We start from the raw sequence: 27,611 nt of genomic DNA, 5'->3' as shown, positions 1-27,611 counted from the left end.
TAATTTTCAAACTTTTCGGTTTATATGGATAATCAGCGAGTATGGTAAAAATACAGACAACAGTTTAAAATCAAATTACAATTACTAAACTTCTATAAATTTGACAATCAATAATAGTTAACTGTCAAACTGGCTGTAGCCTGGTAAGCATGTGAAATTTGTCCTCAAAAAGAATTCATATTGTGTACTACGTTTACACTGGGGATAATTTTCCCAAAATTTATACATTTAAACTGTCATATTAACAGAGCTATTGGTTCTAGTGTCAATACAATCAAATAATCTCATAATACCATATATTTTTGTTTTCATCGAGCTAATATTCAACACAAATTTGATGAGAAACAACAATTTCTATGTTGGTTTGGGTAATCCACAAAATTGTGTGACGGCCGTTTTCAAATGCTTTTGAGGAATTTTTTGTTGAAAAAAAAACGTGAGAACAAAAACAATTATGATTCGTATCTGTTTGGAATACATTTAAACAATCTTTGGAAAACTTTTAAAGCCATCACACGGAATATTTTCGGAGATACACAGATCAACAGGAACAAATATAAAAGTAGATGTTCTTCACTGCTGTCATTATCTCGGGTGCTCTGATTATCAGAAATCCAAAAAACCATACGCTTCCCGATATAGTCGAAGTTGGTAGGTATGAGCATCAACTAACAAGGTCAAGAATTTGGAATGATTTTGAGATAAGTTTTGAATCTTTTTCCTATTTCTGGCATCGTTACTCTACAACGCGCTTTAACGCGAGTGCAGTTTGTCGGTTCCGTAAATTATTTGGTTATATCTCAGGAACCGGAAGTGCCGGCCATTTGCCCATCAAATTTGATTAATGACCTAATAGTAGCTTTCAAACGAGCCTAAGATAGAGAAAATCAGTTTAGCCATCTCCGAGAAAATTAAGCGGATAGAATGGCTCCGATCGAAAGTCAGTTTTCCCAGTAAATCTATATTCTTTCTCAAGAGAAAGGAAAAAATATTCTTCTGGTCAAATGACCGATTGTGGTAAGAATCGGTATACAACATGTATTATTCAAAATATACAAATTACAAAAACATATAATATTGAATATGAACTATATATTTATTAGTTACTTCAAAATTGTCCTTGGTATGTTTAGTGTTAAGTATTGTCGGGATGGTTTACCAATTTTCAATTATTTTGGAGAATTTATCTCTCACATTTCCAATTTTGGTACAACTTTGTACTTTTTAGCATAGAAAAAAATTTTTTTAGTGCATTCAGGTGCATCGGTTTCGTTTTTTTAATAGTTCATTTAGAAAAATTAACAATCAACCACGTGTTTCCATTAAGCTCTATTCGAAGGAAACGAATGATGTTCAGTTCTAGTAGTGTAGTAGTTATGCATAATGCGTTTTCTTCTAATAGCGTTTTAATTGAGAAGCATGGTTGATTCGTTATCTTTTTTTTCTGTTTCGATTGTAGAGATTTTAACCTTAAGGTCACTCGCCTCTTCGGACACTATTACACCACTAGGTGGATTAAAACTGTTTTTTTTTAATATTATTTAAATCAAACTTCAAACCATGGATCAAGGATTGACGAAACTATTTTTATAACGATATTATTTCGGGTATGTTCAAACTCAAACTCCTCCATTCGTTACAATCATTATGGTTTCCGGTTACGAAAATAGAAAATCCCAAACCAATGAATGGATAACGAAAGGTAAATGGTATGAGATTTGTTTTTTATCTCCTTAGTCCGTCTACATCCAAACAGTAAATGAACGAACTAACGAATGGTTGGTTGCTTTTTGCTTTGTCCTACAATACAAATTGATGGCCTATCGGCAAAGGAGAAAAAGAAGAAGAAGAAGTAGCTTCGGAAAATTGTTAGAGCTTGATGAAATTTGCTTCCTGTTGATAGCGTGTAGCTTGGCCGAGTGGGAACAATCGTTTGGCCCTTTATAAGTCTTGTACATGGGCGTTTACATTTGGCAGGGGTAAATAACCAGAAATTTGACCTGGAAGAAAACAGTTCTGGATATTTCGCCGGTGGACGACCCGCTTACGACGACGACGATGATGATGATGATGATGACAGTGCAATGTTTGATGACGAGATTAAGCTTTAGGGTGATTCATTTGATTTGGGATTAGGCTCGTTGGCCAAATATTTCTCGCAAGACTTCTCCGGATTCTGAACTTCCAGAATTAAATTGATGAAACGGTAAATGATTGATATCGATCGATTGGATCACTAGCAGGAGTAATCCCGGGAAGGAGTGAAAGGAAGTATTGACGAAGCAAGTACAGCCTCGGTTTGTTCTATTGATTCAAATTCATCATTGAAAGGGCAAGTCCAGAAAGAGGCCGTCTCGCTTCGTTGGTTCATCCTGCCCACAGTTTTTCGCACATTTTGATTAGCCAACTTTTTGGATTGATTTATCCCTTTTTTATTTTTTTTGAGTGTTACGCAATTCTGCACACCTACAGCGAAAAAAAAAACAAACTCACCTAGGCCTATAAAAATGCAAAACGAAAATAACTCACCCGCATCGTGATACTTGAGATTTCTCGCCAGATGGGTCAGCTGTAGTGGAATGTAGCGGGTGTCGGCACGCGGAGGACTTCGTGGGGCTGCCGCCGGTGGTGAGGAAGCACCAGGGCCGAGCGGACACAGGAACGCACGCTGGAGCTCCCAGCCTACTTCGGAGATGATGCTCGCCTTCCGAAAGTACGGTGTCACTTCACGTAGGAATTTCACTGAAATGGGGGAAAAAAGATGTGGAGTGATGAGTAGCTAGAAAGAATTGTTTGGATTTGTTCGTTATTTATTTCTAGGGAAAACAAGGAATTTTCCAGAGAACGATAAGTAGAACTTAATCACAATGAACTTTTTTTTGTCAGAGAAATAATCAACAGAACCACAATCTCCGGCTTGAAAAAGCAATGGATTCCACAAATTACGATGTGTCTTTCTTCTTTTATTTAAGTCAGTCTAGTTTTTCTTCTATACGTAATACATCAACCATTTTCAAGCAAATTTCATTACTTAGGCAAGATTTAAAAAAAACGGCTGTGATGTCTTCCCCGTCATGTGATTACTGAGAGAATTTTCATTATGTCCAGCTCGTTAACGTACTGTCAGACCACGTATGATATGGTACTAAACCTTCTTTAGTCTAGTCGTTTCTCCGTCGGTTTCTAGGGGATAGCGAAAAAATTTTTCGTCGAAGCTGACATCTTCACAAATTTGTTAAAAACGTAGAGCGAAATCATTAAGGGGGTAGCCAAATTTTGTGCTAGGGCACATAACCGTTTTTAGTATTTTTACGCTTCGTCTTTTACTCATCAGTGCAGAGCAGCTCAAATTGAATCGGCAGTTCAATTTGAACCGCTAGGCGGACGTAAAGTTTCTGCTATTTGCAGAACACCTGTTATTTTGCAACTGAGTGCAATGTCTTTACTGATGTGCCGAACGAAAATGTGTTAATTACCAAACCTGCATCGGTCAGAAAAAAACTCGAAAGCAGAAACTTTACGTCTGCTTAGCGGTACAAATTGAACTGTCGAGTTTAGCATTAAGCAGTTCAACTTGAAAGTAGAATGCGAAAACTTTTATACGAGCATCCTCACCCAGCAACTGCTTCATTTTCCTCGACGTGCGATGAATCATATTTTAAGTGAATACTGTCCGACGCTATTTTTATCTCTTCGGTTTGATGCCAACAAGCACAAAAGTTACACATCACGTGAGTCCTCCGGTTCTGCCCTCTTTCTGGTGTCAGTCATAAATGAAATTATCAAAATGTGATGAATCCAACCGAAAAGCACAGGGGGTTGAGATTGGTTGTTGTGAAGTTGAAAATGGTTTATTCAAATTTAACTAGATTGTTTTGTATTGACTCATCTTTCCACAGAAAAACTTTGAGTAGGTAGTGTCAGAGACATAGTCACGCGATTGATGTAGGACTGCAGGAGAGGCAGACCACTCTAAAAGGGCACATTTAATTTAGTAATAAATTATACATTTCAACTGAAATCCTATATATCCTGTATATTCTTTTCGTTATGTTCATATTTCGATGTACTTTCTGCACTTGTTTGAAGCGAAAGCGAACGATGCACCTGAACAAATCAAATGGTGCGAACGATGAACATAGTAGATCAAAAGATCAAAATCGTTCGTTTTTCCCTGACACAGAAGGTTCCACTTTTTCCGTCTATCCTACAGCAACTGTGCGGGTTAATTGAATACTGAAGTAATTTTTGGTGAAGGGTTTTCTTGCTACGTGATTTCGTTTGCACATTTTGCCATATGGGCCATTCTAACGGCTACAAAAATAGCAACGTAGAAGATCCTCCAACTACCAAACTCGGAATGCCAATGCCAGGAACTTTCGTACTTGATAACGAACAGTTTGAACCTGAGCTACATTCCAAAGCAAAAATTTACATTGTCCACATTGTTCTAGATCGTAGAAGAGGCAGCAGAACTTAATCGTCTTTTCATGTCTCGAAGTAGATAGCAAGGTTCACTAGTCCAAAGTTAAATGTTATAAGTTTGTTTGTTACGTAAGTAAAGCAAAGTCATGATATTAATTGTTATTCCTTTTGTGAAATTTGACTTAAGTCTATATATGATGTATTGACATTTCAAACGAATTAGTTGGACTCAAAACATCGACCATTTGATGATTTGTGTAACTCTGAAGCCATTGGTAGAATACGACACCCACAAATATGGAGTTAGTCGTCTAATAATAAACAATCAAGACGCGCGTGAAGTGTGTTGACCTTTGCTTGGTGATTTAAAATGATTTGATATAATTTATCGAATAAATATTACACGTACATTATCTATTATTTAGAGCTTTCGGATGATTTCAATATATTATAACAATAAATCAATTATTTTGTTTAAATCCCAGTCACTCGTTCATATTGTAGCTGGCAATTTCATTAAGAACAAAAGTAGAATACTAATGCCGTTTTTCATTGAAAAACACTGGTGGCGTGGACTGCTCTGATTTGGCACTTTCGAGCAGAAATGCAGTATTCTTACGGTATTTTATTGCCATTTCTGCTCGAAAGTGCAAAATCAGAGCAGTCTACACCACCAGTGTTTTTTAATGAAAAACGCCATAAATTGCGCGCAAATACTAAGACTACTAAAAATTATATTATCAAACATCCTTTTCCCGTGACACTTGTAGAGTGTGCAGTGGCAGATATGGCCTCTAGCAACAATAAGTGTTTTATTAACATCCCTTTCCATTCCTTAGTCGATCTACATTCGGGCCTTGCCAGCGCCGGTATTGATCGATGAATTCTGGGGTTACCAGAAGATGTATATTGAAGGATGATTTGCTAGTCCTAGGTCTGATCATCTAGAAATTCTCTGTACAATTTCAGCTACTCCCGATCAGTAAAGGAAGTGGTCGCTCAAGCTCTGTCACAATTGACCTTGACCTTACTTACCTTACCTTACCTAACAGCTATAGGCCTGGGGTGTCCTTTGCTGTATCAAGCATACGTCTCCACATAACTCGGTCCATGGCTGCTCGTCGCCAGCCACTCAAGGCACGGATGCTTCTGAGATCACCCTCCACTTGATCGATCCACCTTGCTCGCTGTGCTCCTCTTCTTCTTGTACCAGTCGGATTAGATTCAAGAACCATTTTCACTGGGCTGTCGTCCGACATCCTTATGACATGCCCAGCCCATCGTAGACGTCCGATTTTAGCTGTCCGTACGATGGGTGGTTCTCCTAGCAGCTGTTGCAATTCGTGATTCATACGCCGTCTCCACGTTCCGTCTTCCATCTGCATTCCGCCATAGATGGTCCTCAGTACCTTTCTTTCGAAAACACTGAGGGCGCGTTGGTCCTCTGTCAGCATAGTCCAGGTCTCGTGGCCATAGAGAAAAACCGGTCTAATTAGCATTTTGTAGATGGTCAATTTCGTGCGGTGGCGTACTTTTCTCGATCGGAGGGTTTTTCCCAGTCCAAAGTACGCACGATTCCCTGGCAAACCGTATAATCAATATCGTCAGCGAAGCCAAAAAGTTGTACGGACTTTCGGAAGATCGTGCCACTCGTGTCGATCCTCGCTCTTCGAATCACACCTTCCAGGGCAATATTGAACAAGATACAAGAAAGTCCATCACCTTGACGTAACCCTCTCCGAGGTTCGGAGGGACTCGAGAGCGTCCCAGATACTCGGACGTAGCACATCACTCTATCCATCGTTGCATTGACCAATCGCGTCAGTTTATCTGCCATAGCTGTTCTCGATCGATTGTGTCGTATGCCGCTTTGAAGTCGATGAATAGGTGATGCGTGGGTACATTGTATTCACGACACTTCTGGAGTACTTGTCTTATCGCGAATATGTGATCCGTAGTGGCGCGGGCTCCAGTAAATCCCGCTTGGTACGATCCTACGAATTCCTTAGCTATTGGTGATAGACGACGGTGAAGGATTTGGGAGAGTACCTTGTAGGCGGCGTTCAGCAATGTGATTGCGCGGTAATTGCAACAGTCTAGCTTATCGCCCTTTTTGTAGACGGGACATACAACTCCATCCATCCATTCCTGCGGTAGAATCTCCTCCTCCCAAATCCTAGAAATCATCCAGTGTAGCGCTCTAGCCAGTGCCTCTCCCCCATGTTTGAGCAGCCCGCCTGGCAACTGGTCATTGCCCGCGGCTTTGTTGCTCCTCAGCTTGCCGATCTCCTCACTTATCTCCGACAGATCAGGGGCTGGGAATCTGTCGTCGGCTGAGCGTGCACCCAGATTGATTCCTGTACCGTTCTCTGTATCTTGTGCTTCGCCATTCAGATGCTCGTCATAGTACAGCTTCCAACTGTCGATCACCTCACGTTCGTTCGTGAGAAGGTTACCACTGGTATCTCTGCACATTTCGGCCTGTGGCGTGTAGCCTCAACGTGAGCGGTTCACCTTCTCATAGAACTTCCGTGTGTCATTTGCGCGGTACAGCTGTTAGCTAATAGATAATGTTCGCGATCTTGGTCTTCCTGGTGGCACTTTTTCTACGTGTTCTGTCTGTTCCGCGCCTGCCTGTGTCGTTCCTCGTTCGCCCTCGTGCGGTGTTGCAGCATCCTCGCCCTTGCTGCATTCTTCTCCTCGACCAACTGCTTACATTCGCCGTCAAACCAGTCACGCAGTGCTACTCACGGCGAACCTTATGTTACTCCAGCCGTCTTCAAGAGTCGCCGCGCCAAGCTGCTCTTCCGTTGGTAGCACTAGCTCCAGATGTTGCGCGTATTCCTCTGCATTACGAATGCTACGTAGCTGCTCGAGATTGAGTCCTGGCGTTCCTGTGCGACGAGTATTGTGCACCGTCGATTGTTTTGAGCGCATACAAACCGCGACAAGGTAGTGGTCAGAATCAATATTGGCACTGCGGTAAGTGCGGACATTGATGACGTCGGAGAAGTATCGCCCGTCGATGAGAACGTGGTCGATTTGAGGTTTGGGTTTGTTCCAGCTGCGCGTAGAATGCTTCAATCTCGTCATCGGGTCTCGTCTCATGTGGGCAGTGCACGTTGATGATGCTGTAATTGAAGAAACGGCCCTTGATCTTCAATGCGCACCATCTATCACTGATTGGCTGCCACCCTATCACGCGCTGGCACATTCTGCCCAACACTACAAATCCCGTTCCAAGAACGTTGGTTGTGCCACAGCTCTGGTAGAAGGTAGTCGCTCGACGCGGTCCTTTTCTTGCATGAAATTCAGGTCTTTCGGCACCAGCTTTGCAGCGACACGTCTGAGACCTAAATCATTAACCAAAATGTCTTGAACGGATCCAAAAATAATGTCCAACTCCTCTGCCGTCTCTCTAATAGTCAATTTGCGGTCTACGGTCATCCATTATTTGATTTTGTTGATCGGACGAAAAGTCGGTTTTCGATGTCGATGGTACTCAATACAGTGTAACTTTTACAAATGAAATTTTGATAGAATTTCACTGACAGATGTTTCTCACAACACTATAAATCATGTATAATGAACGTCACATCACATATACGTATTTCGAATACAATTTATATTCATCTTCAGTTTCGAATACAATTTATATTCATCTTCAGTGTATTAGGTTTTTTTAATTATCAATAAATAAAAAAAAACCTAATACACTGAAGATGAATATTCACGCTTCGCACCGTGAAACTTTACCCGGCCTAATGGGTGCTACCGTGAGAAAATTCCCACCGTTTGTGTCAGTATTGCTGTGTTTACTTCATTACTGCAGTGGAGGGTAAATGTACACATGCGCGACCGTTTTCATGAATTCTGCTTAATCGCTAAAGTAACGATGGGTTTATAGGTCTGTGACTCGACTGTGAACGAGCGTAGGCTAATTGTTCGACTGACTAACTGACTGACTGACTGACTGACTGACATCTTAGAAAATAATCAGCAGACATGAAGTATCCTCGAGAAAAAAAAATTACCACAAACAAATACAGGCGAAGCAATTTTCAACGATGGTGACGATGTGTGTGCTTTCCAAAGCACTTTTTTCTCATTTTCTGGGGGAAACACACTTTCTACGAGTGCTGAATTACCCGGAAGGTGCTTCAATGAATGAAAGTTTGATAAAAGGAATGGTTTCAACGTTACGTCTGAAGTTACGTTTGAAAATTTGAAGTAAATACTCTTAAATATCCAGCTGTGCAATGTTTTCGAATAGCGCAACAAAGTCGCATTGAATGGAATTTTTCACGGCTAAGAAAAAGCTTGTGTCAGTTTGCAGCACAATTTTTTTGATGAGCTAATAATGGCGAGCATGATAGTAAGGAGGATGATGATGGTAAAACTTGATCCAGGCCCCGGGAAATAATAAGCCGCAGTGTCACACCTTCTTACTTTGTGTATTGCTCGTATCGGGCTGATGCCGGAAATAACTCAATCCGTTCGCCGGCTGTTGTATTAGAGCCTGATATGCTCCAGACGCTGCCAAGAACCTTTCTATCGGTCACAACAACCCCTTACAACACCTATACCGAAACCGATATTAATAGGTAGTCGTCGGAAAAAATGCTCCACTTGTCGTTGAAGGATGTCTTCACACCACGGGTATAGGTTTGTCGGTGATTGATCAAGGTAGGTTCCCACACATATTGAGCTAAGTACTCTAAAGCGAGCCCTGTTTTCTGGAACTGTGCAGCGGAAATCTGTCGTTTCGGGTGCGCTCAGCTGAAAGCTATTTGTGCAGCCTGTGTAGAATATATTTGAACGGATCGGTGACATTGACAGAGACACGTTGTTGGTCGGATTGCTTCGAATGAGACGTTCGTTAATTGAATATCGATTCTAGTTAGTAGAGTAAAATGGAGTAATGTCATGCAGGGGGCAATGCCATGAACTAGATTTTTTTAAGCTTATAAATTTAGTGATCTAAAAGCTGACTTCAAGGTAGGTGCTTAGTGACCAATAAAGATTATTCATATAATACTAGTGATCTTCTTGTGTTCGTAACTAAAGGTGTGACGTTATTTTCAAAACACATGTTTTCGGGACGCCAAAAGTGTTTTTCTATAGTATCAAAAAATAATTTGTTTCGCATCTCGATAAATTTTAGATACGAACACTCTCAAGATATAAACCTAGACGAATAAAATGATTTTATTTTATAATGATAATGTTCGAGAAAGAGAACGTACAAACTTATTATTTGTATAAACAGTGAATCGATTCATAGACAGATTTCATACACGGGGACGGGTGTAGCGTGATGGGTTAGTCGATGCACTTCACGCTGCCCCCCTGGGTTCGATCCCCAATCCCGCACGGTCAGAAAATGGAGGAGGCGAATGACCTTAAGGTTGAGACCTCCATAATTGAAACAAAAAAAAGATTTCATATCATTTGATCGAGAAATGTTGAATCAGTAATCGGGAAGCAGTAAACTCAGCTAGAGTGTAATTTTATTGATCATTCAATTAAATCAAAGCTATTGAAAATGTTCGTAAATACAGTGGCAATAATACAAGGAAAAACACATGTGGAACAGTCCGCACAACATTTTTTCATTGATTTTTACTTTCGCATGCTAAGAACCAGTAGATACTCAGCAAATCCGCAATTTCGTTCACATTGTAACTTTTTTTATATTTAAAAGTTATATTTATTCAGGCCTATTTGCGTACAAGCTTTACGTGGCGATTTTTTAAATAATTTTTTTTTTGAGTTGGATCTCGTTGTCACCCTTTTTCTAGGGGGAGAGGAGCTTCCATTTCCCTCCTGCGAGAATTGAGGGGCACTTTGTTCGTGGTTCGTCTCGTCATCCATTGCCGCATCGATGGTATTGTTGTTGATTTCGTTGCTAGTTGCTGTAGATGCGCCTTGTTGTACATTGTTTGCAGTTGCTGGTTGGTTGGATGGTAAGTTGTTAACTGCAGCTGAAGGGGATGCTTCACTGATGTTGGTGACTGTCATAAGTGTACTGGGGTTGCTTAGAGTTGGTGTGAAGGAAGCACCGTTGTCCTTTGGTGTGGTTGTCTCCTTGTCCAGTTATCTCATGGCTTACCGTAGTGAACAGCTTTTTGGCAATATTGACATGTGGCCATAGGTAACAAGTGATTTGCACGGAATTCTTGTATCTTGACCGAAAATGCGTAATGCGTAATAAACGTACGCCATTTATAATACCGGGGAAAAAATTCTTCCACTTTTCTTTTTCGATAGAGAGAATCTCTCCGTATTGAGACATGGTATGGCGAATATAAGGATCGATGACGCTTGAAGGAAGATCATGCACATGCACTTCTATAGCACTATCTTCCATATATACTGGAATGTTGTACTTGATATTTTCATGCTCCACATAGTGCACATTGTTATTGTCTTTTGCGAATTGAATTGCATCCAACTCTTTATAGCACTGGATGTAAACAACATTATTTGTCTTATTGCATTGAAGTAAATGCACACGTTTAATGTCAAGATGCATTTGCTCCTTAAGCAAACCTTCAAGTTCTCGTATCGAAGGTCGAATTTTGCACTGTCTGAAGTCAACAACAATTGTATTCTTTCGTGTCGGCGGTAGCTTTTGTTCGTTTGGTTCACTCATTTCGAGGTCGTTCTATTGTTCACTACACAATACTGTACTTGGTTTCTTCGGTCCCGAACGTAAGCGGTTTTGTTTTATTGGCTGACTTGGATGAGATGTGAAAGCGAACTGACACATTGTAACTTGATGTTATGAACGAACATTGTCATAGTTACAACGCACTAAGCGACTAGACGCGGATTGTTGTGATGCGAATGATAAAAGTGGATGGCGCTGGCGGAGAACCGAGTTTCTCGAGGGGTCCAATTCAAATGATACATGTAAAATCGCGGATCACCTTATCTTGAGTTTATTTTTGATACTATATGACATTGCATCAGTCTGTGCAACTCAGAATTTCAGAATTTTATTCCGAATCTTTTGAAGCGTTTTACTCCTGGTGGAAAAACAAATCGATCTAATTGGTACTGCATAACGATTTATTGTTCTTGTTACACTTAGTTTGGATTTTACTTGATCAGACCATATCAGTTTCTAACCATTAAGTTAGATTACAGGATAATTGTTTGGATCAATAATAGTACCTAGTTATGAGCTAATGTTAAAAATTATTTAATTGTGTTTTGCGATATTTGATAAAAAAGAAGATACTATGATTTCTTTCATAGCACAACTTTGAACTGAATCCATTTGCAAGTTACATAGTTGAATGTGATAAATTTATTAACAAATGACCGAGATACAAGCACACCGAATCGGACCCAAAAAATCTATCGCCGAAAGTTTTAAACTGACCTGGTAATCACTGGAGCATCAAATCTATTGAAGAATCCGCCCAACTCTTCTGCGAGGATGACATCATTATGGTATGCTGTGATTGGTTTGTGAAAACATAAGTCGATTCAAACCAATTTTGCAATAGTACACTGAGGTTTCGTTTTATGCTGGGGATACGCACCGCGTAAAAAAAACACGCAAAAAATTCGCGTAGCCTCGGAAAACCGCGTAAAAAAGAACCGCAAAACTTCGGAAATCCGCGTGAAAAAGAACCGCGTAACTTCGGAAATCCGCGAAAAAAAAAACGAAAAAATAAAAAAAAATTAAAAATTTATTGTTAATATCTTAGAAATGCATGAAACACCGAGATCTGGTGTAATCTAAAAATATATACATTTTTTTATTGAAAATTTGTCACAGAGTTGACTTGAAAACAAATCGGGATAACACAAGTTCTGGGCGTTTCATGCATTTCTAAGACAAAACAAGAAAACCAGATAACTTCGAATTCGCGTAACAAAAATCGCGTAACTTCGGAAATCCGTGTAGGAAAACTGCGTATAAAAGCCGCGTGAAATAAACTGCATAGAAATCCGCGTAAAAAAAGAGATCAGTGTATGATATTGAAATACTGAAACGACGTTACTATACATGTTTGAGTTAAATGTTTCCGAATGGATTGTTAAATTATATGAAACCATCAACAAGTGACTGACTTATTATCGTTCAAAACTATGAGAGAAAAAGGTAACGCGGCTCGTTTTGAATCTTTTAATTGGCACCCGGCCATGTATGCTGAAGAGTAAGGCATTTTCAATGCCAAAAAATAGAGGAAGACAAGAATAAAACAAACAAGTGTCACTGGAATGTTCTGTTTTGAAATTTTGTTCTGAAGAAGATCAGATATTTTCATAGATAATTGAAGTTCCTTTACAGATTTTTATAGATTTTTTTCCTAATCCATACAGATTTAGAAATGGCTACTTTGGAAACAGGAGGCCACGTTCGGTTCAACTCACTACCATAACTGAACGACACCGCAAATCCCGAGCACTGATTCCAATAACGAGGAATACTTTACATTCACCGCACCGAATCGTCACGGAGGCACGAAATGACGTTTTAAGACGATCACAAGCGATATTCAGGGAACACATAATCAATCGACAAATACCACGATTCTCACGACTTTTCAAAACCATTTCTCGAATCAGGTGATAAACACCGCCATTCACGTGCAGTGTTCCCAATTCATTCAATTTTACAACTTAAGATTGAATTTAAAGGAAACCGAAGTTGAGACGAGTAAAAGTACATAATGAAAATAAGAATAAATTTTATCAATTACAAAGCCTCATAATTACATCAACAAACCTCTTCGCGAGATAATGTATTTTTATGCAACTCAAACGTACTATCTTGAGCCATGTATTAAGTAAAATGGAGATTTGTTAGTGCGATTCAGTTCGAATCGAAATCAGCTCCAAACAACCTGTTTGAAAACTGCAAATGAGCTCCCGAGCGTGGTAGAAAACTGATTTCCCAGTTGACCCTGGTGTTAGTGACAAAACGAAGTGTCTTATGTACTTTCGATGGTTCTGTTTCGGAAGGAATCAAGAACTTTCCCAGATTGTTACGGTGGATATTTATTTGAGCTTTTATCTTGGCTTTAGCATCCTATTTGGTAAATGTTGAAGGCCGATGCCTTTGGAAAACTAACAAAACATCACCATCTCCAAGCTAAACTAATGTCGGGATACGGCACAAAATGGATCGGCTGTGACTGGAGAATGTTCGCTATCGCAATTCACATCGTTTGTGAACATCCGAGACAAGATAGGCAAACGAGTTCAGTTCATTGTGACGGGCTGTGTTCTGATGATGGTAGAACACGTGTGGAAAATGTAATATAAATTGTATGCCACAACTCGCTCGTCTGGCTGCTAAATGAAGCTGATGATGATTATCTGTCATTCGGAAGATTATCTCGGAAAATCGTGGAATTTCGGCGTGGCTGGGGGAATGTTTGCCACTTTCAGTTTGTTCGTGCCGTTTGACGGTGGCTGTGGGTGCGTATCGTAGGTGAGCCCGACCACGATATCTCATTACTGAGCACGAACTGCTAAGGATCAGGGATGGGATTGTGTCAGAGTCCTAGCGATTGTTGCTTTTTGGTTTCGTTATCACTGTCGTTAGCATCGACACGACAAATCTCTAGACGGTTAAACATATTGCAAACAATTCAGGTGATAGCAGAAGAGTACATGGAATTAATAATAGAAACGTGTTTCGTATTAGTTCTGGATAGAACAATATGATAGAGCCGATGTTATATCAAGTTGGAATCATTTTTGAAGCGATATTTTCAGTTTACAGAGTTAAAGATATAGGTATTGAATTCAACACATCTCTATGCTACACAGTCAGTTAATGTTCATTTGTCGTCAAATCTACTTTAATTTAACTTATAATCAACATTGAATTCTACTGTTCAACTGACACGCTTGTTTCATTTATTAACTGGACGCAAAAAAACTGTTTTATCTCGGAACCATGTTAATGAAATAACGATTTTGAGTACTTAATATGATGAGCATTTATTGCTCTTTAGGGGCTGTCCATAAAAGACGTCACGTTTTTTTTTGACGATTTTTGACTCCCCATCCCCCCTTTGTCACAAATTGTCACAGAAGCAAAGACCCCCCATTCCCCCTATGTCACGTGTCACGAATTCAAAATAAATTAAATTCATCTCAATAAATTCTCAATATGTATGACAAACCATACAAATATGAGGGAAAAATCGATTTATTACATGCTGTCATTAGATTAAAAAATATCCATAAATCTACAAAATCGTCGGAATTATTTTATTAATATCAATTATATAAATTAACAAAAGTATTTGATTGGAATTGATGAAACATTTAAATCATCTCTTTTATTTCTCCTAGGGCTACACAGATGTATTATTGTTTTAGGTAAAGAATAATATTTCCTTAGTGTAGCATACAGGGCTGAGAAAATAAAGACCAAAACCTCATCAAAACGAGATCACTGCCGGAGAAGCTTTTCATTATTAGTTGATCAGTGAAAGTTCAATCATTGGATGATTCGATAAGCTTTTATGTTGATGGAGTAAAATCACATATGATCAAGATAAGACATGACATGTTCTACGTCTGAAATCGTTGATCTCCCGCCCTTTTTCAAATTAAGTATAATTTAATAAACTGCATTGAATGAACTGCATCAGAATCAGATAAGAGAAATTCTTATGATATACTATTATCATTGCTAGAAAATCAAATTACTGAAAAAATTGTCAGTGCATAACTTTAGTTAAACTGTTTGAAGGCATCTTTTTCTTTTTTACTAATATTAGGCAAAATTTATTAATTTCGCTAATTTACTCGCTCCTCCGTGCACTTTTGCTGATCACAACAGAAATGATTTCCTGCATCATTCATTTCCGAATTTACGAGAAGAAGCTTTTACATCAACAAATACACGTTTTCCTATAGAATGTAAACGTTTATTGAGGAGATTTTTTCAGGAAATAGGGCAAAGCAGTAATATAATTAAGTATTTCAAAAATGCGCTCATTGAAAATATTGGACGTCACATTTCAAAAACCTCCCCCCTCCCCCCTGTCACAAAAGGTCACGTTTTATGAAACACCCCCCTCCCCCTTGCGGCGTGACGTCTTTTATGGACAGCCCCTTAAAGGAAAACAGCGAAACAATTATTCCAGTTTTATTTTGGATAAAGCTTGAACTTTTCTTCAAATATCACTCTCCATATTTTGGACACCATTTTGTTCCTTCATCTTTTTATTCCGAATCACATCCCGAATCACTGTTTTAAATAAAAGAGAATATCAAGGCTGGTAAACATTACAAACGCCCCCATCAGCTAATGACGGTTTGTCTGTATTAACTTTTCTTGCAATTCTAATTGTTTTCTAAATTTTTTTCAGATAAGATAGAAAGGTGGCCTTGATCATAACGTAAGATAGTAAAAAGTAGTGATTGTCAATTACATTACAATAAACACCACCTCTAAACAAAAAGTAGCTGTCATTTTCAGATTCGATTTCATGACTTTTTCATTTCGTTGCGCTTCAATTTCTCATTTTTTTCATGTATAGATTTTCAATACAGAATTTTGATCTCCCGATACACATCTATAGATTTTTCTCCTGACATACATAGATTTAAATGTGGCAACCCTGCACGCTATATGAAATTGAACAAAGCACGTTGTGTGCCTCGTTCGCAAAGCGGTGGTGTTTTCTTCTTCCGTACCAGCACGTAGCGGTTTTGCATCGTCATTTTGTATGACGGTTTGAAAGTTTTTACACTCATCGCTATATAATTTTGTAATCGAAAGTCGAATCTGTATGAAATTGCACAGTATCTTTTATGCCAATGAGAGCTTCAATTTGGATCAAGATTTGCGTTCGGTTTACCCGTTGCTGAGAAATTGATGCGAGTTTCTTTTTTGGAGCTATTCTTCACTACTATCGGTGCTTTTGGAAACGAATTTAGTAAAGCTTTCGACCGTACTGACACATCATTCCTTCTATACAAACTACAAAAATATGGCATAGAAATAGCCTTCTGGAGTGGCTTGAATCATACTTAACGAATCGTGTACAAGTAGTTCGCTTCCAAAACATAAACTCTGAGGCAATTAATGTAACATCTGGTGTACCTCAGGGCTCTCACCTAGGGCCTTTTCTTTTCATTTTAAATATAAACGACATTTCCTTCATACTAAAAAATCTAAAAGTGCTTATATATGCAGACGACATGAAACTCTTCATGGAAATTAAAAATATCAACGACGCTGTAATATTCCAGAACGAAATCAATCTATTCCACACTTGGTGCTGCAAAAGTCTACTTCAACTCAATGTAAAAAAATGCAACTCAATAACTTTCAGTAGGAAAAACGAAACCTATTCTGTAGACATATTTTTAGGAATTCAGATAGTAGAAAAAAGTAAAATTGTACGAGTTTTAGGTGTAATCATGGACTCCAAACTAACATTTGTGGAACATTATAACACATTAATCAATAAAGCAAACAGTATGCTAGGCTTTATCAAAAGCTTCAGTCATAATTTCCAAGACCCATATACTATAAAATTGCTATATAGTACATATGTCAGACCCATTTTGGAATATTGCAGCTTAGTATGGAATCCATATAACATTATTTACGAAGAACGGATTGAATCGATACAAAAACAATTCTTTTATATGCACTTTGTAAATTAAACTGGAGCATTTCCTCTATCGTCATATGAAGCACGCTGCATGCTCATCAATATACAAACACTTAAAGAACGCCGCGACTTTGAAATGCTTTATTTTATCAGCGACATTAATTTTCAACGCATTCAATCAGCTCCATTATTATCGCAATAAAATTTTTATATACCTAGCCGTCAACTACGTTCCAGGAAATTATTTTTAGAAAAACATGCTAGAACAAATTATGCAAAATACAGTCCAGTCAATCGAATAATGCGCCATTACAATCAATACTGCGAACATCTTGACCTTATTATGTCAAAAATCAAATAAAATCTCAGCTTTGTCGTAGAAATAATGCGTAGTATGTAAGTGAACATTGTAAACAATTTATATGTAATCTACATGTGCTTGACGAAATAAATAAATAAATAACCTGGAACAACCGAAATTAGCTCTGCGTCTAATTCGTATTACTGTTTTTGAATTAGTTGATTTCAACAACAAAATTCCCAAAATAACTATAAAATTAGTTGAAATTGAGAATTTACTTTGCTGAAAAAAAACTCTTATTTTTAGATAATGAGTTTAGTTGGCGAATATCCTGGACACAAACCAGCAATATTTCAATCCAACACGAAATTCTCATTGACAACTAATTTTGTTATTAAAATCAGACAATTTGTTTCTATTTATCTATCACCATCATTACTGAAGGACAGCACAAAGAAAACAAAAATGAAATTGGTTTTATTAACAAGTTTATTAGCCAAAAACTCATAAGAAGTGTCAAAGCAAAACAATCCATTAAAAACTAAAAAGGACAGTCTTGTTGAAACTGCTTGCAAATTGTTTAGATGTTTTTCACATGTGCTACGATATATCCATATATAAATTTTTAAACCGATATGTAAAAATGACGTAAACTCTTAGTGGAAAGTGTATTTATTCAGAATTTGTGCGCATTTGAAGCGATTGTGCGTAATAATGTTTTTACGCGGAACAGTGAAGTGAGTTTCGAATCTTAATGTTAATTGTATATGTCAAATGATGTTTTTTGTATCTTCCAACCTTCCGGGCTACGCCGTCCGGTATACTACTTGTATTCGGTTTTTGTTCTCCGAGTGCCCAAAGTTTTCAGTGAGAGAGTCGATTTCGCGAAGTCGAATGAAAAAGGAAGCTTTTGAAGAAAAAAATTCAAAAAGAAGTTTATGTTTCGCTTATGCCTTTTTCTCCAATACAACATCGTATTTATACCTGCCAATATAGAAAAGACTAGCGCGACTGAAATTTTTTTTCGGTAGTAGTGTGCCATCTAGTGGCTAGTAGTCATTACGGTGTTAACGTTTTTTCGGTGACAGTGCGCCATATAGCTGCAAATTGCAGAAACCAATTCAACCATTTATGTTGGTTGAAAACAACGTTTTATTTCTCTAATTCAACTAAAAAATTAGTTGAATGAAAATGAAGTGTGCCTTAGCTAAGAAATGACAGCACGTTTAATTGGTGAATTCAACTAAAAGCAGAGCCATTTCAACAAATATTTTATTATTATTATTAAGGGAATGAGAATTTAAAAATCTAAATCAACAAAAGTTTTTTTTTTGTTGTCTCAAAAAATAACTAACTAAAATCAGAAAATCAACTAATTTTTTCGCCAAAATGCTGATTTCGGTCTTCCCGTGCATGCATAACCCTAATTTTCAAGTTTCACCTTAATGTCATTCTCGAACAACACGCCTTAGCACTAGCTTGTTTTGTGTTCGAGCAGTCATAAGTAGGGGTAGATGGGGTAAAATGCACCGCCTAAGGAAATAAAGCTATATCTTATAGAGAATAACACGGAAGAGTTTCATGCATGACTATTTTCCGTAATCATTATTCCTCAAAATTACGTACAAATACTCGTTGAATACATTGAAAAATACATGACATATCTTATTTTCAAAAACCCTTAAAAATTGAAATATATGCGTCTATTGTCTATTGAAATATATGCGGGGTATGACCTCCGATCGTGGAAAACATGAAAAATATACATTCTAAATTACGCGAAGTGACGATTATCTGAACATAGAGGCAAGATGATCTTAAACAACGGGTAAACATCCATCAAAACAACGGATTAAAGCTCATGACAACCACGGGGGAATATGCACCCTCATAAAGCTTCTTCTTCTTATTTAAAGAAAGCTTTAGACTTTTCGTTGACGAAATATTTGCCAGGTGGAAGATTGTGTACTATTATTCATTAAATTGATAACTTATGGATAATTGTTATAAGCGAATTCTTGAGAATAGGGCCGGTGAAAGAGGTGGGTACGGTGGGTAGCACTACCCACCCGAAAATTCCAAAGGTGGGTAATTACCCACCTGAAATTTCGAACAAAAATAATGGAAATATTAGCATTATTCATAATAATAAGAATATTTTTATTGTAATTCGGAATACTAAATAAAATCAATATTATAGAATGCTAGTTCTCAAGGTAGAGCAAGGATGTGAAGATATACCGCAGTAAGGTGAGACGTGACAAGGGTCATTTGAGCAGGCAGAAATTTTTTAGTAACTTAACTTTTCCCATCCGGCAAAGAAGCCGAGCTTAAGTATCACATCAATGCGAATCACTTGGGTCTCTGAGATACCGGAAAATACCGACAAAGGTCTTTTACATTCCGAACCGGCAAAAGAAGAATGCAGTAGCAAGTAGAAAGTAATAACTTTTGGTAGTTTTGCCGGAATAGTAAATAGCAGAAGACTTGTGGTCCGCGGGAAACACCCCCAGGCTACGAAGACCCGGCGGCCTGGTTATCGACTGGAGCGGTCTTCCGTTGTCGGTGATGGTGATGTTACGGAAGATAATGAAAGAGAAGTAAATATTGTGGAAAACGAGGTAAAAAGGGGGTGTGGGAACAACATGTCTAAATACGACAGAGATCTAATTAGTTGCCATCGAGATGGTGAAAAGACGGGAGAAAGGAGAATGAAAAAGTTAGTGACAAAAAAAAAAAGATCTTGTTAGTTCCAAAAAAGATGGTGGTCAGGGACGAAGATCGAGAGAATCGGGCGGATGACAACGTTTTTGTTTTCTATATCGGTGTGGGAATTCAAAATACTGAGAACCGTACAAACAGTGCTCAGGTTTTGAACTTCTATATCTCAATCATTTTTAATTAATTTTCCATATCATTACATAAACTGCATTAAAAATTTTTCTACACTTCGATTGGAGTTGATGAATCTATATCTATAAAATCATATTTCATATATTTGGTGATCGAAACTTTAGTTAGTAACGAAAATCTTTGTCATGGTTTCTTCTAACAAATCATACAAGTTCACGGTTTCCATTAAATTTCTTCGTTTCAATGAGTGTGTTCGCTTTTAAGAAAATCACTCATACAAACCAAGATTCTGTATTGAATAAACTAGAACTCTGTGTGGTTAAGAAAAAAAGTAAAAGTTGCTAACACATTGTTCAAACAGTCCAGGAACTAACCAGAAAAAACATAATTTGTGCAGGCATATTTTTTATCCATCAACATTATCATCTTCAGATGACATGCAATCGTTCTAGCATTTTATTAATTTTGCAATACCATTCTTATAGAATGATTTGGCACTGGTCTAAACATCGGCTTCCTTTGCGGCGAATAAGACATTCGAGCCAAATATTTTTCTTCGGTATGTCTTTTTCTGATCCGCAAAGGACAAGCAATCGCTGGGGGCTAGGTAGTTGTGAACAAGGTGGACGAGGATGAGAATTTTTTTCATTGTTTTCATTGACTTATGGCACGATGCACTGTTTTGGTTAACGGTGAATCACTTTTGATGGTACTTTCCTGTTCAAGATAGTCGATGTTAATTATACCTCGAACAACTAAAAAACATATGCCATGATTGTTCCAGCTACCTGTTACGTTTTCAGATGGCTTTCCCAGTCTGAATGCTGGTATGACTCCAGATAAAAATGTGGATCCACCATGTTTCGTCCACTGTTTCATACCAACGCATTCCATTTTATTGCGGCAAGCTTTGTTGATTATGAGCAGCCGTGTTCGAGATCCGTTTGGTGTGGATTTTTTTATGCTCAGATTTTCGTACAAGATCGTAAAAAAATTAAAATATCTAATCTCACGAACTTTGATTTTGCGTTCATACATCACGTTCATCAAAAGTTGCTTGATTTTTTTCGGTTGGCCGCTTCATTTAGCCACGTTCAAAATCAGAATACCACAAACCTTCATTTTTCATGGATCCTAGTGGGGAAAACACTTCTCAAGCTATAGCTGGGCTTGCGCGTTTTTTTCCTTTACAAAGTAATGTTTTAGCAACACACGGAATTCGTTATTTCCATTTTTTATAAATGAATTAGTAACGTCACTTATATGTCGATAGATTCAGTGTTCATAGCTATTGATCTTAAATGTTCTTTGAAGGTTGGTACTTTGAATTGAAAACAAATATTGGCAGTGAGTTTGAAATCAGGTCAAACCGTAGATGCGAAATTTTGTTTTAAATCAATATTTTATTTAAAAAAAACGACTAAAGTGCAGAGTGATAAATATAGGGATGAATATAATTTCCATTAGACTAGAGAAATACTTCAAAATAGTGGGTCGTTCTCCGCAGTATGAAAAATTACCCACCTGGGTTTAACATGTTTCACCGGCCCTGACTACGAGCAATATAAAAAAAGTTTTTTTTTATTTGTCGGCCACGTTAAGCCGAAGAGCAAATCAGCCGGAATATACTGGTTCTAAGTTCCCGGTTCCAGAAGTACCGGAAATAGTGGTCAATAGACATGAGTTGAATCGAAATTTTGATTGAAAACCTTCATCGATGCAAAACTAAATTGAATTGCATTGAATTTTCAATGAATATAACTGTATCTTTCAATTAACGCTTATTTTGCGATTAAATTATATTGAAACGTACAAAATTGTAAAGTATTTTTATGTTTAATTACCTGCTCCAAATATGTGCATGAAAATAGATGTAAATTCACAAAATATTTTGATCTGTGTAGTCTCATAGGCCAAAGTGTGTTTAATCATTTAGTGCGGCGATGCAACATAAAGAAAAATTCTTATTAACTTGACATAACTGTTTGCAAATTGAAAAGGTTATGTTAGTTTATACCCGAAAAAAGTTTCTTATTTTATTTAATTATGATAGAAAAATTTTTTTTTGCCGTTTTCTAAGTTTTTAAATTTGCCGCTTAATAACTTTTTCTGCAAATGTCGGATTGTTTTGCGGTCTTCGAAGGTGTTCTTCCTCGTTAAAATTCCTACGAAAACAACACATGCACTGGTTTTTAGAGTCTATCGAGTCTATCGAGCTAAAATTTTGCATATTTCTTATGGGACCTGAAAGAAACATGAAACGTTTGGTGGAGTGAGAGAACAAACCTTTGCATTGTTTGCCATACAACCTTGTCCCAAAACAAGGTGCATTCAAAATGTTACAGATTTCATAACGAGAAGCGTGAAATAAGCCGTGTGTGCCAAAATTAAAAGTCTGATGCTTCAATGCAGAATTGGGAATATGAATTATATATTCATTTTTCTAACATTACTGAGCAATATTTATAAAGCTTTTTGAAGCAAAAAATTCGTACCATGAGGAATAGAAAATTTTATGTGAGTCCAGAAGAAGCTGAAGATAACCAAGACCGCCTAGAATAAACCATCGCAGACAAGAAGAGAGATTTCGGAACCAGGTATCCGACGTGTAATAATTGTGAACGTACACTCGTAACAGTGTATGTTGTATACAAACAGGAAGGTAAGTTTATGTGCATCGTGCAGAAGATCTCGAACGAAGCAAAGTAATAATATTTGTTTAAAATACATGAATGCAGTGCTAAAATACACATGTATGAGCTGAAATTTCCCTTCTCGCATTTTGGACAGCAGAAACGAAGCTTTAAAGACTTTAAGGAAATACGAAAGCATTCTCGAATGATTTAAACTGTCAGAGATAGCAGCTTAATTTACTCATTCGTTGCCATGTTAAGCCAGTGTGGAAATGACTTCATCATGATAATGATCATGATGAAGAATAAAAATGAAGAGCGCTAGCAGGTTTTGTAACAGTAGTAGCAGCCCAGGAATGAGCATCTTTTCTCCGCCATGCGGTTGTGTATATGTGTGTATGTGCTTGAAACAATGTAGCAACAAAAATAATTCAAATAGTTTAAAACCGGCAAAGGTTGCCCTTGGCAGTGCATTTCTCCCTGTGTAGTCTCCACACAAGTACTATGTAGAGGTCCTCCACACACAAAGCACTCCACACAGGAAAGGACACAATGTCCGGGCCATATATCATCGTGTAGATTCTTCCTCAATTGACTGTATCATCCTAGCATTTTTACCACGGCGGTGGAAGTGGTAAAATGCTACTCCTGGGACTGGTCGTGGATAAAAACCTATCGATCTGAAGATTCCTAAAGTTCCCCCATCTACCGTGCATTGGCTCTTCGACAACGGAAAGAAGAATTCAGTCGAAACTTTGCATCCATCCCATTCCTCAGCAAGTCAACCAGCCAGCATTTGCATCCATTCCAGTACTTGAAGGCAGCCGTTTGATAAAAGGTGTACTGTCGGAAGCAATTTTCCATGCTGAGCAAATCTCTTCGACGACGTCGGGAGAACTGGTATGTACCGAATAGGTGGAATAAAACAAAAAAGTTTCTCGTTCGAGCATTGAAATTGTTTTCAGTCCCCGGGGGCAATGTTTGTCGATGAAGCGGAATTTTCACTTCTAATAGGTTCGGTGGAAACGGACGAGTGGAAACAATTCCATACATTTCTGTCGGCTCAGATGTCGTCCATTTTGAATCCGTCATCTGTGCCTAATTTATGGAGAGAGGATAAAGTTTCATGATAAGATACGAATAATTCGGACGTAAAAGTTAGAAATAGGGCTAGGGGATTAGGATCATTTCAATTAAATCTTTCGGGTGAATCCCGTTGAATCATCTAGATGATGGAAACTTTGTTTGAGTTTTGAATGTAATTTCGCATTTCGCAGTAAAATCCGGTATTTTCTGGCGTCGATTGGTAACTGTTCATAAACCTGGATTTTCAAATACCTATACGAAAACTAATGTTGGAAAGCTTGTAACAAACAATAAAATATAACTGTATAGAAAACTATTACTTGCTTGAACCATCATTCTCCAAAATCGAATAACTTCAATGCTTAAATTGAATCAGATCAAATATTTCCGAAAACGATTCTTCACCTACCAAATGAGTCTGTGTGGACACCGATTGAAGTTCGGTTGGATTTCTGAGAACATTGCGTGAATAGAAAAAGCGTCTATACTTATACGATGCAATGTCCAGAACCTGAAATGTCCGCCATAGTTCATTCAAGTTCTTAGTTGTAACCTTCAAATGAACCCATGTTTTAGATAATTGTGAATAAAAAAGTGCGGTTTGACAGTAAGGTTACTTTTACGAGTCAACTCCGGTGCCACAAATTTTCATCGGGAGCCTTCCGAACTTGATCAATGACCTAACCGTAGCTAACAAACATTACTCAGATTTTTGATAACAGTTTCGTCAAAACCAATAAAATTTAGAGAATATATTTCGATCTCGTCAAACGGAGTCGAATGGTATGTAACACTAGGGGTCTCTACGGTTCCGACCAGATTTGTTTTTTTTTCTTCAATTTTGTATCCTTTTTATAGAACAAGGCAATAATAAAAATTTCCGGAGAATGTTGAAATCCGCCCGAATCGAATTTAAAAGCAAAACGCCTGAATTTATACTACACAGAAGAACATCGGTTATCATATCAGAAGTAAGCCTGAACTTACACCCATCATTGTGTATTGCGTTGAATTTGAACGACTGTTACTGGTAATATAAAAATGCGAAATTTCCCGAAATCATGGCTGATTTTGCTCATTTGTAGAATCGGAATTCTGCCCGTGAGAAAGTGAAAATCAGACAGGTTCTAGGACCACAACCGTCGATAGATTTATCGGGAAATTTTCAATCACTGACAAAACAATGGATTTCAAACTATACAAGTTAAAGCGTAGAAATAAAGATAAATTTCCAGAAAAGTTCAAAATTGTTCATTAAAGTTTTGCCAACTGCAACTAAAAGATGAAGGTGCTTTCTAGTAATACCACGTCAAGACGAAAGTTTCCACCGACAAAGATATCAATCCTCGCAACTAGCTGTCTTCTGTTCTGTTCTGTCTTCTATCTGCTATCTGCTACCTTCTATTTTCTGTCTTCTTTCTGATAGGTACTGAAAATGTTTGTCGTGCAAATCGAATGGAACACAAAACAAACTCACAAAAGGCCAACTTGCTGATGTCCCAGTAACCTACAGTATGACATTGATGAACCGCACAAAGTGCGAGTTTGTTCGATACTGATTCTTGTTTTGTGAAGGTATAGTGATATCTGAAATCTGTTCAAAATTGGTCGACCTAGAAATGATCAAAACCTGATCGCTGTTTGTACGGTTGTATTTTCCGTATTTTGAATTCGCACACCTAGAGTAAGGGCTCCCTATTTCATCTGAGCTCCTATTTCAATCTCATCCCTTCACCTCATTACTTTAAACATGAATAATATCTTACAACGTACCTGAACCAAACTGTGAAATATTCAAAAATGAATATTTAAGCTATTGTCACACTTTTCCATAGGAAGAAATGGTTTTAAATTTTTCGGTGATCGTTTTTTTTTTTCATTCAAAACAAACTAACTTTTACATTTTCATCTCAAGATTTACAGTTCGTCATGTTTCTGAATATCTACTAAACGATTCGACTCAAAACATGATTACTGTTTCGCACAATCACACTACTATTGATTAGTAATGTTATGTTATAATTAGTAATGTTCACTTGCCACTTGATTAATTAACGATTAAAAGCTTCAAAAACTACCTGACATGCAATAAAAGTCTTCAAAAATATGAAATGAAAGTTTTTCACTTAGTTCACTTGATTGCGCTTTGTTTTCATCTCATTTGGTTTCGCAAAGTTGCCAGGTTTTCTCATAATGTTACAAAACAAAATTGTTTTTCTTCTTCAAATTATCATCAACAAGTTTTTTTTTGGTATCCATGACATTAGGTAAATTTTATAATTGAAATTAAAATTTCAAAAAAAAACTATTCGGCTTCGAATATTACCAGAAAGAGCGTGTTTAATACTAATAAAATAACCATTGTGACAAATCTAGTAGCACTGGTTTCGCTATATGTCAATATAACGCTGTTAAGTGTGTGTGTTTCATTGGCTGTGTACAGAGATGCCAGATATTTTCATAGAAAATATGTATTACTTTGCATAAAAAGTCTATATCTGCTCTATCTGTTTTCACTAATAAAATATCATATCTGCGAAGATTTCCATTTTAACATGCGGTTTGTCCTTTGATTAATAAACTTTCAAAGAATTACTGCAATCAAATAGTAATAGATACTCACAGAGAAAAGTCTGGCCCTTATTACCGTTCTCACTTCCACTTTCACATTCACTTCACTTACATGTCACTTCACTTGATTTTACCTATTACCAGTATCACGCATAGTGAAGTGATCACTGTGGTGGAAAAAACTATTTTTTTCAACAAAATGTTGGTGGCGTGATGTTCATAATGACATCAAGTTCATTCAAGTAATTACTTTTGTCTTTGAAGCGACTTCCGTAATAAGGACCTACATTCACTTCACTTGATTTCCACCGTGAAGTGATATTCATAATAAGGGTCGAAGTCACTTCACTTTGTTTTCACCGTGTAGTGACACCGGTAATAAGGGCCTCTAATTTTTCACTTCTCACTTTTTATGAACCTGTACAAATCTGTATTACATTTAGGAAATCTGTATAACATCTGTACTCTGATTTGTATCAACGCAAAAATCTATACAATATCGATCGATCTGTATAAATGCCATCTCTGGCTCTGCATTTTGTTTTTAGAAGGGCTAGTGTCTAAATAAAAACAATTCCTTTTTTGTTTTGTAGTTAAGTTTACAAAATTAACTGTACAGTAAAATTTTAAATTTAAAACGAAATGTAACGAAAACGACCCAAAAATTTTTAAACTTCGAAATGACACAAAACTGCTTCTAAAAATATCGTGTGTTGTCTTATAGTTGGGATCAGACCATTTAAAAAAAAATTCGGAGCCTGAGAGTGCAATAGTGCTATGTTTTGTTTTGATTGCTGTCGCCATTACTAATTAATAGGATGAATAAAGGACCAACGATAGGATTAATAAAAATCCTTTGAGATAGAATTAGGAGCAGAGTAGTGAACATATCAGAAGTGTTTTTAGCTGATTTTTTGAACATTATTTTAATTTCCAAGGAATGTGAATCAATTCTCCGTGTGGAGCAAGGCGAATTAAGCAGAAATATTTAAAAATCATAGTGATTGTAGTGGCTAAATCATGTTTTTAAGGTAACGTTCTTACAAATGAGATGAAATAGGGAGCCCTTACCCTATATAGAAAACGGAGACGTCAAAATAAATTGGCTGCGTACAAAATTAAAAAATTTGACGAAAG

The 27,611-nt window shown here is 37.4% G+C and overlaps 1 protein-coding gene across 3 annotated transcripts in view; it reads right to left on the bottom strand.

The window, feature by feature from the left end:
• Positions 1–27,611, bottom strand: part of LOC131437272 (beta-1-syntrophin) — a 442,836-nt gene that overhangs the window by 100,246 nt on the left and 314,979 nt on the right. For all 3 annotated transcript variants that reach the window (XM_058606511.1, XM_058606509.1, XM_058606512.1), the window contains one exon: positions 2,530–2,742. In XM_058606511.1, coding sequence (XP_058462494.1) covers positions 2,530–2,742 — 213 coding nt within the window. The remainder of the gene's footprint in view (positions 1–2,529; positions 2,743–27,611) is intronic.

Source organism: Malaya genurostris, chromosome 3 (genome assembly GCF_030247185.1).
Source record: "Malaya genurostris strain Urasoe2022 chromosome 3, Malgen_1.1, whole genome shotgun sequence".
In the NCBI taxonomy this organism is placed as follows: Eukaryota; Metazoa; Arthropoda; class Insecta; order Diptera; family Culicidae; genus Malaya; species Malaya genurostris.
The sequence above is the reverse complement of the archived record's forward strand: the minus strand, read 5'-3'. Positions and strand labels throughout refer to the sequence as shown.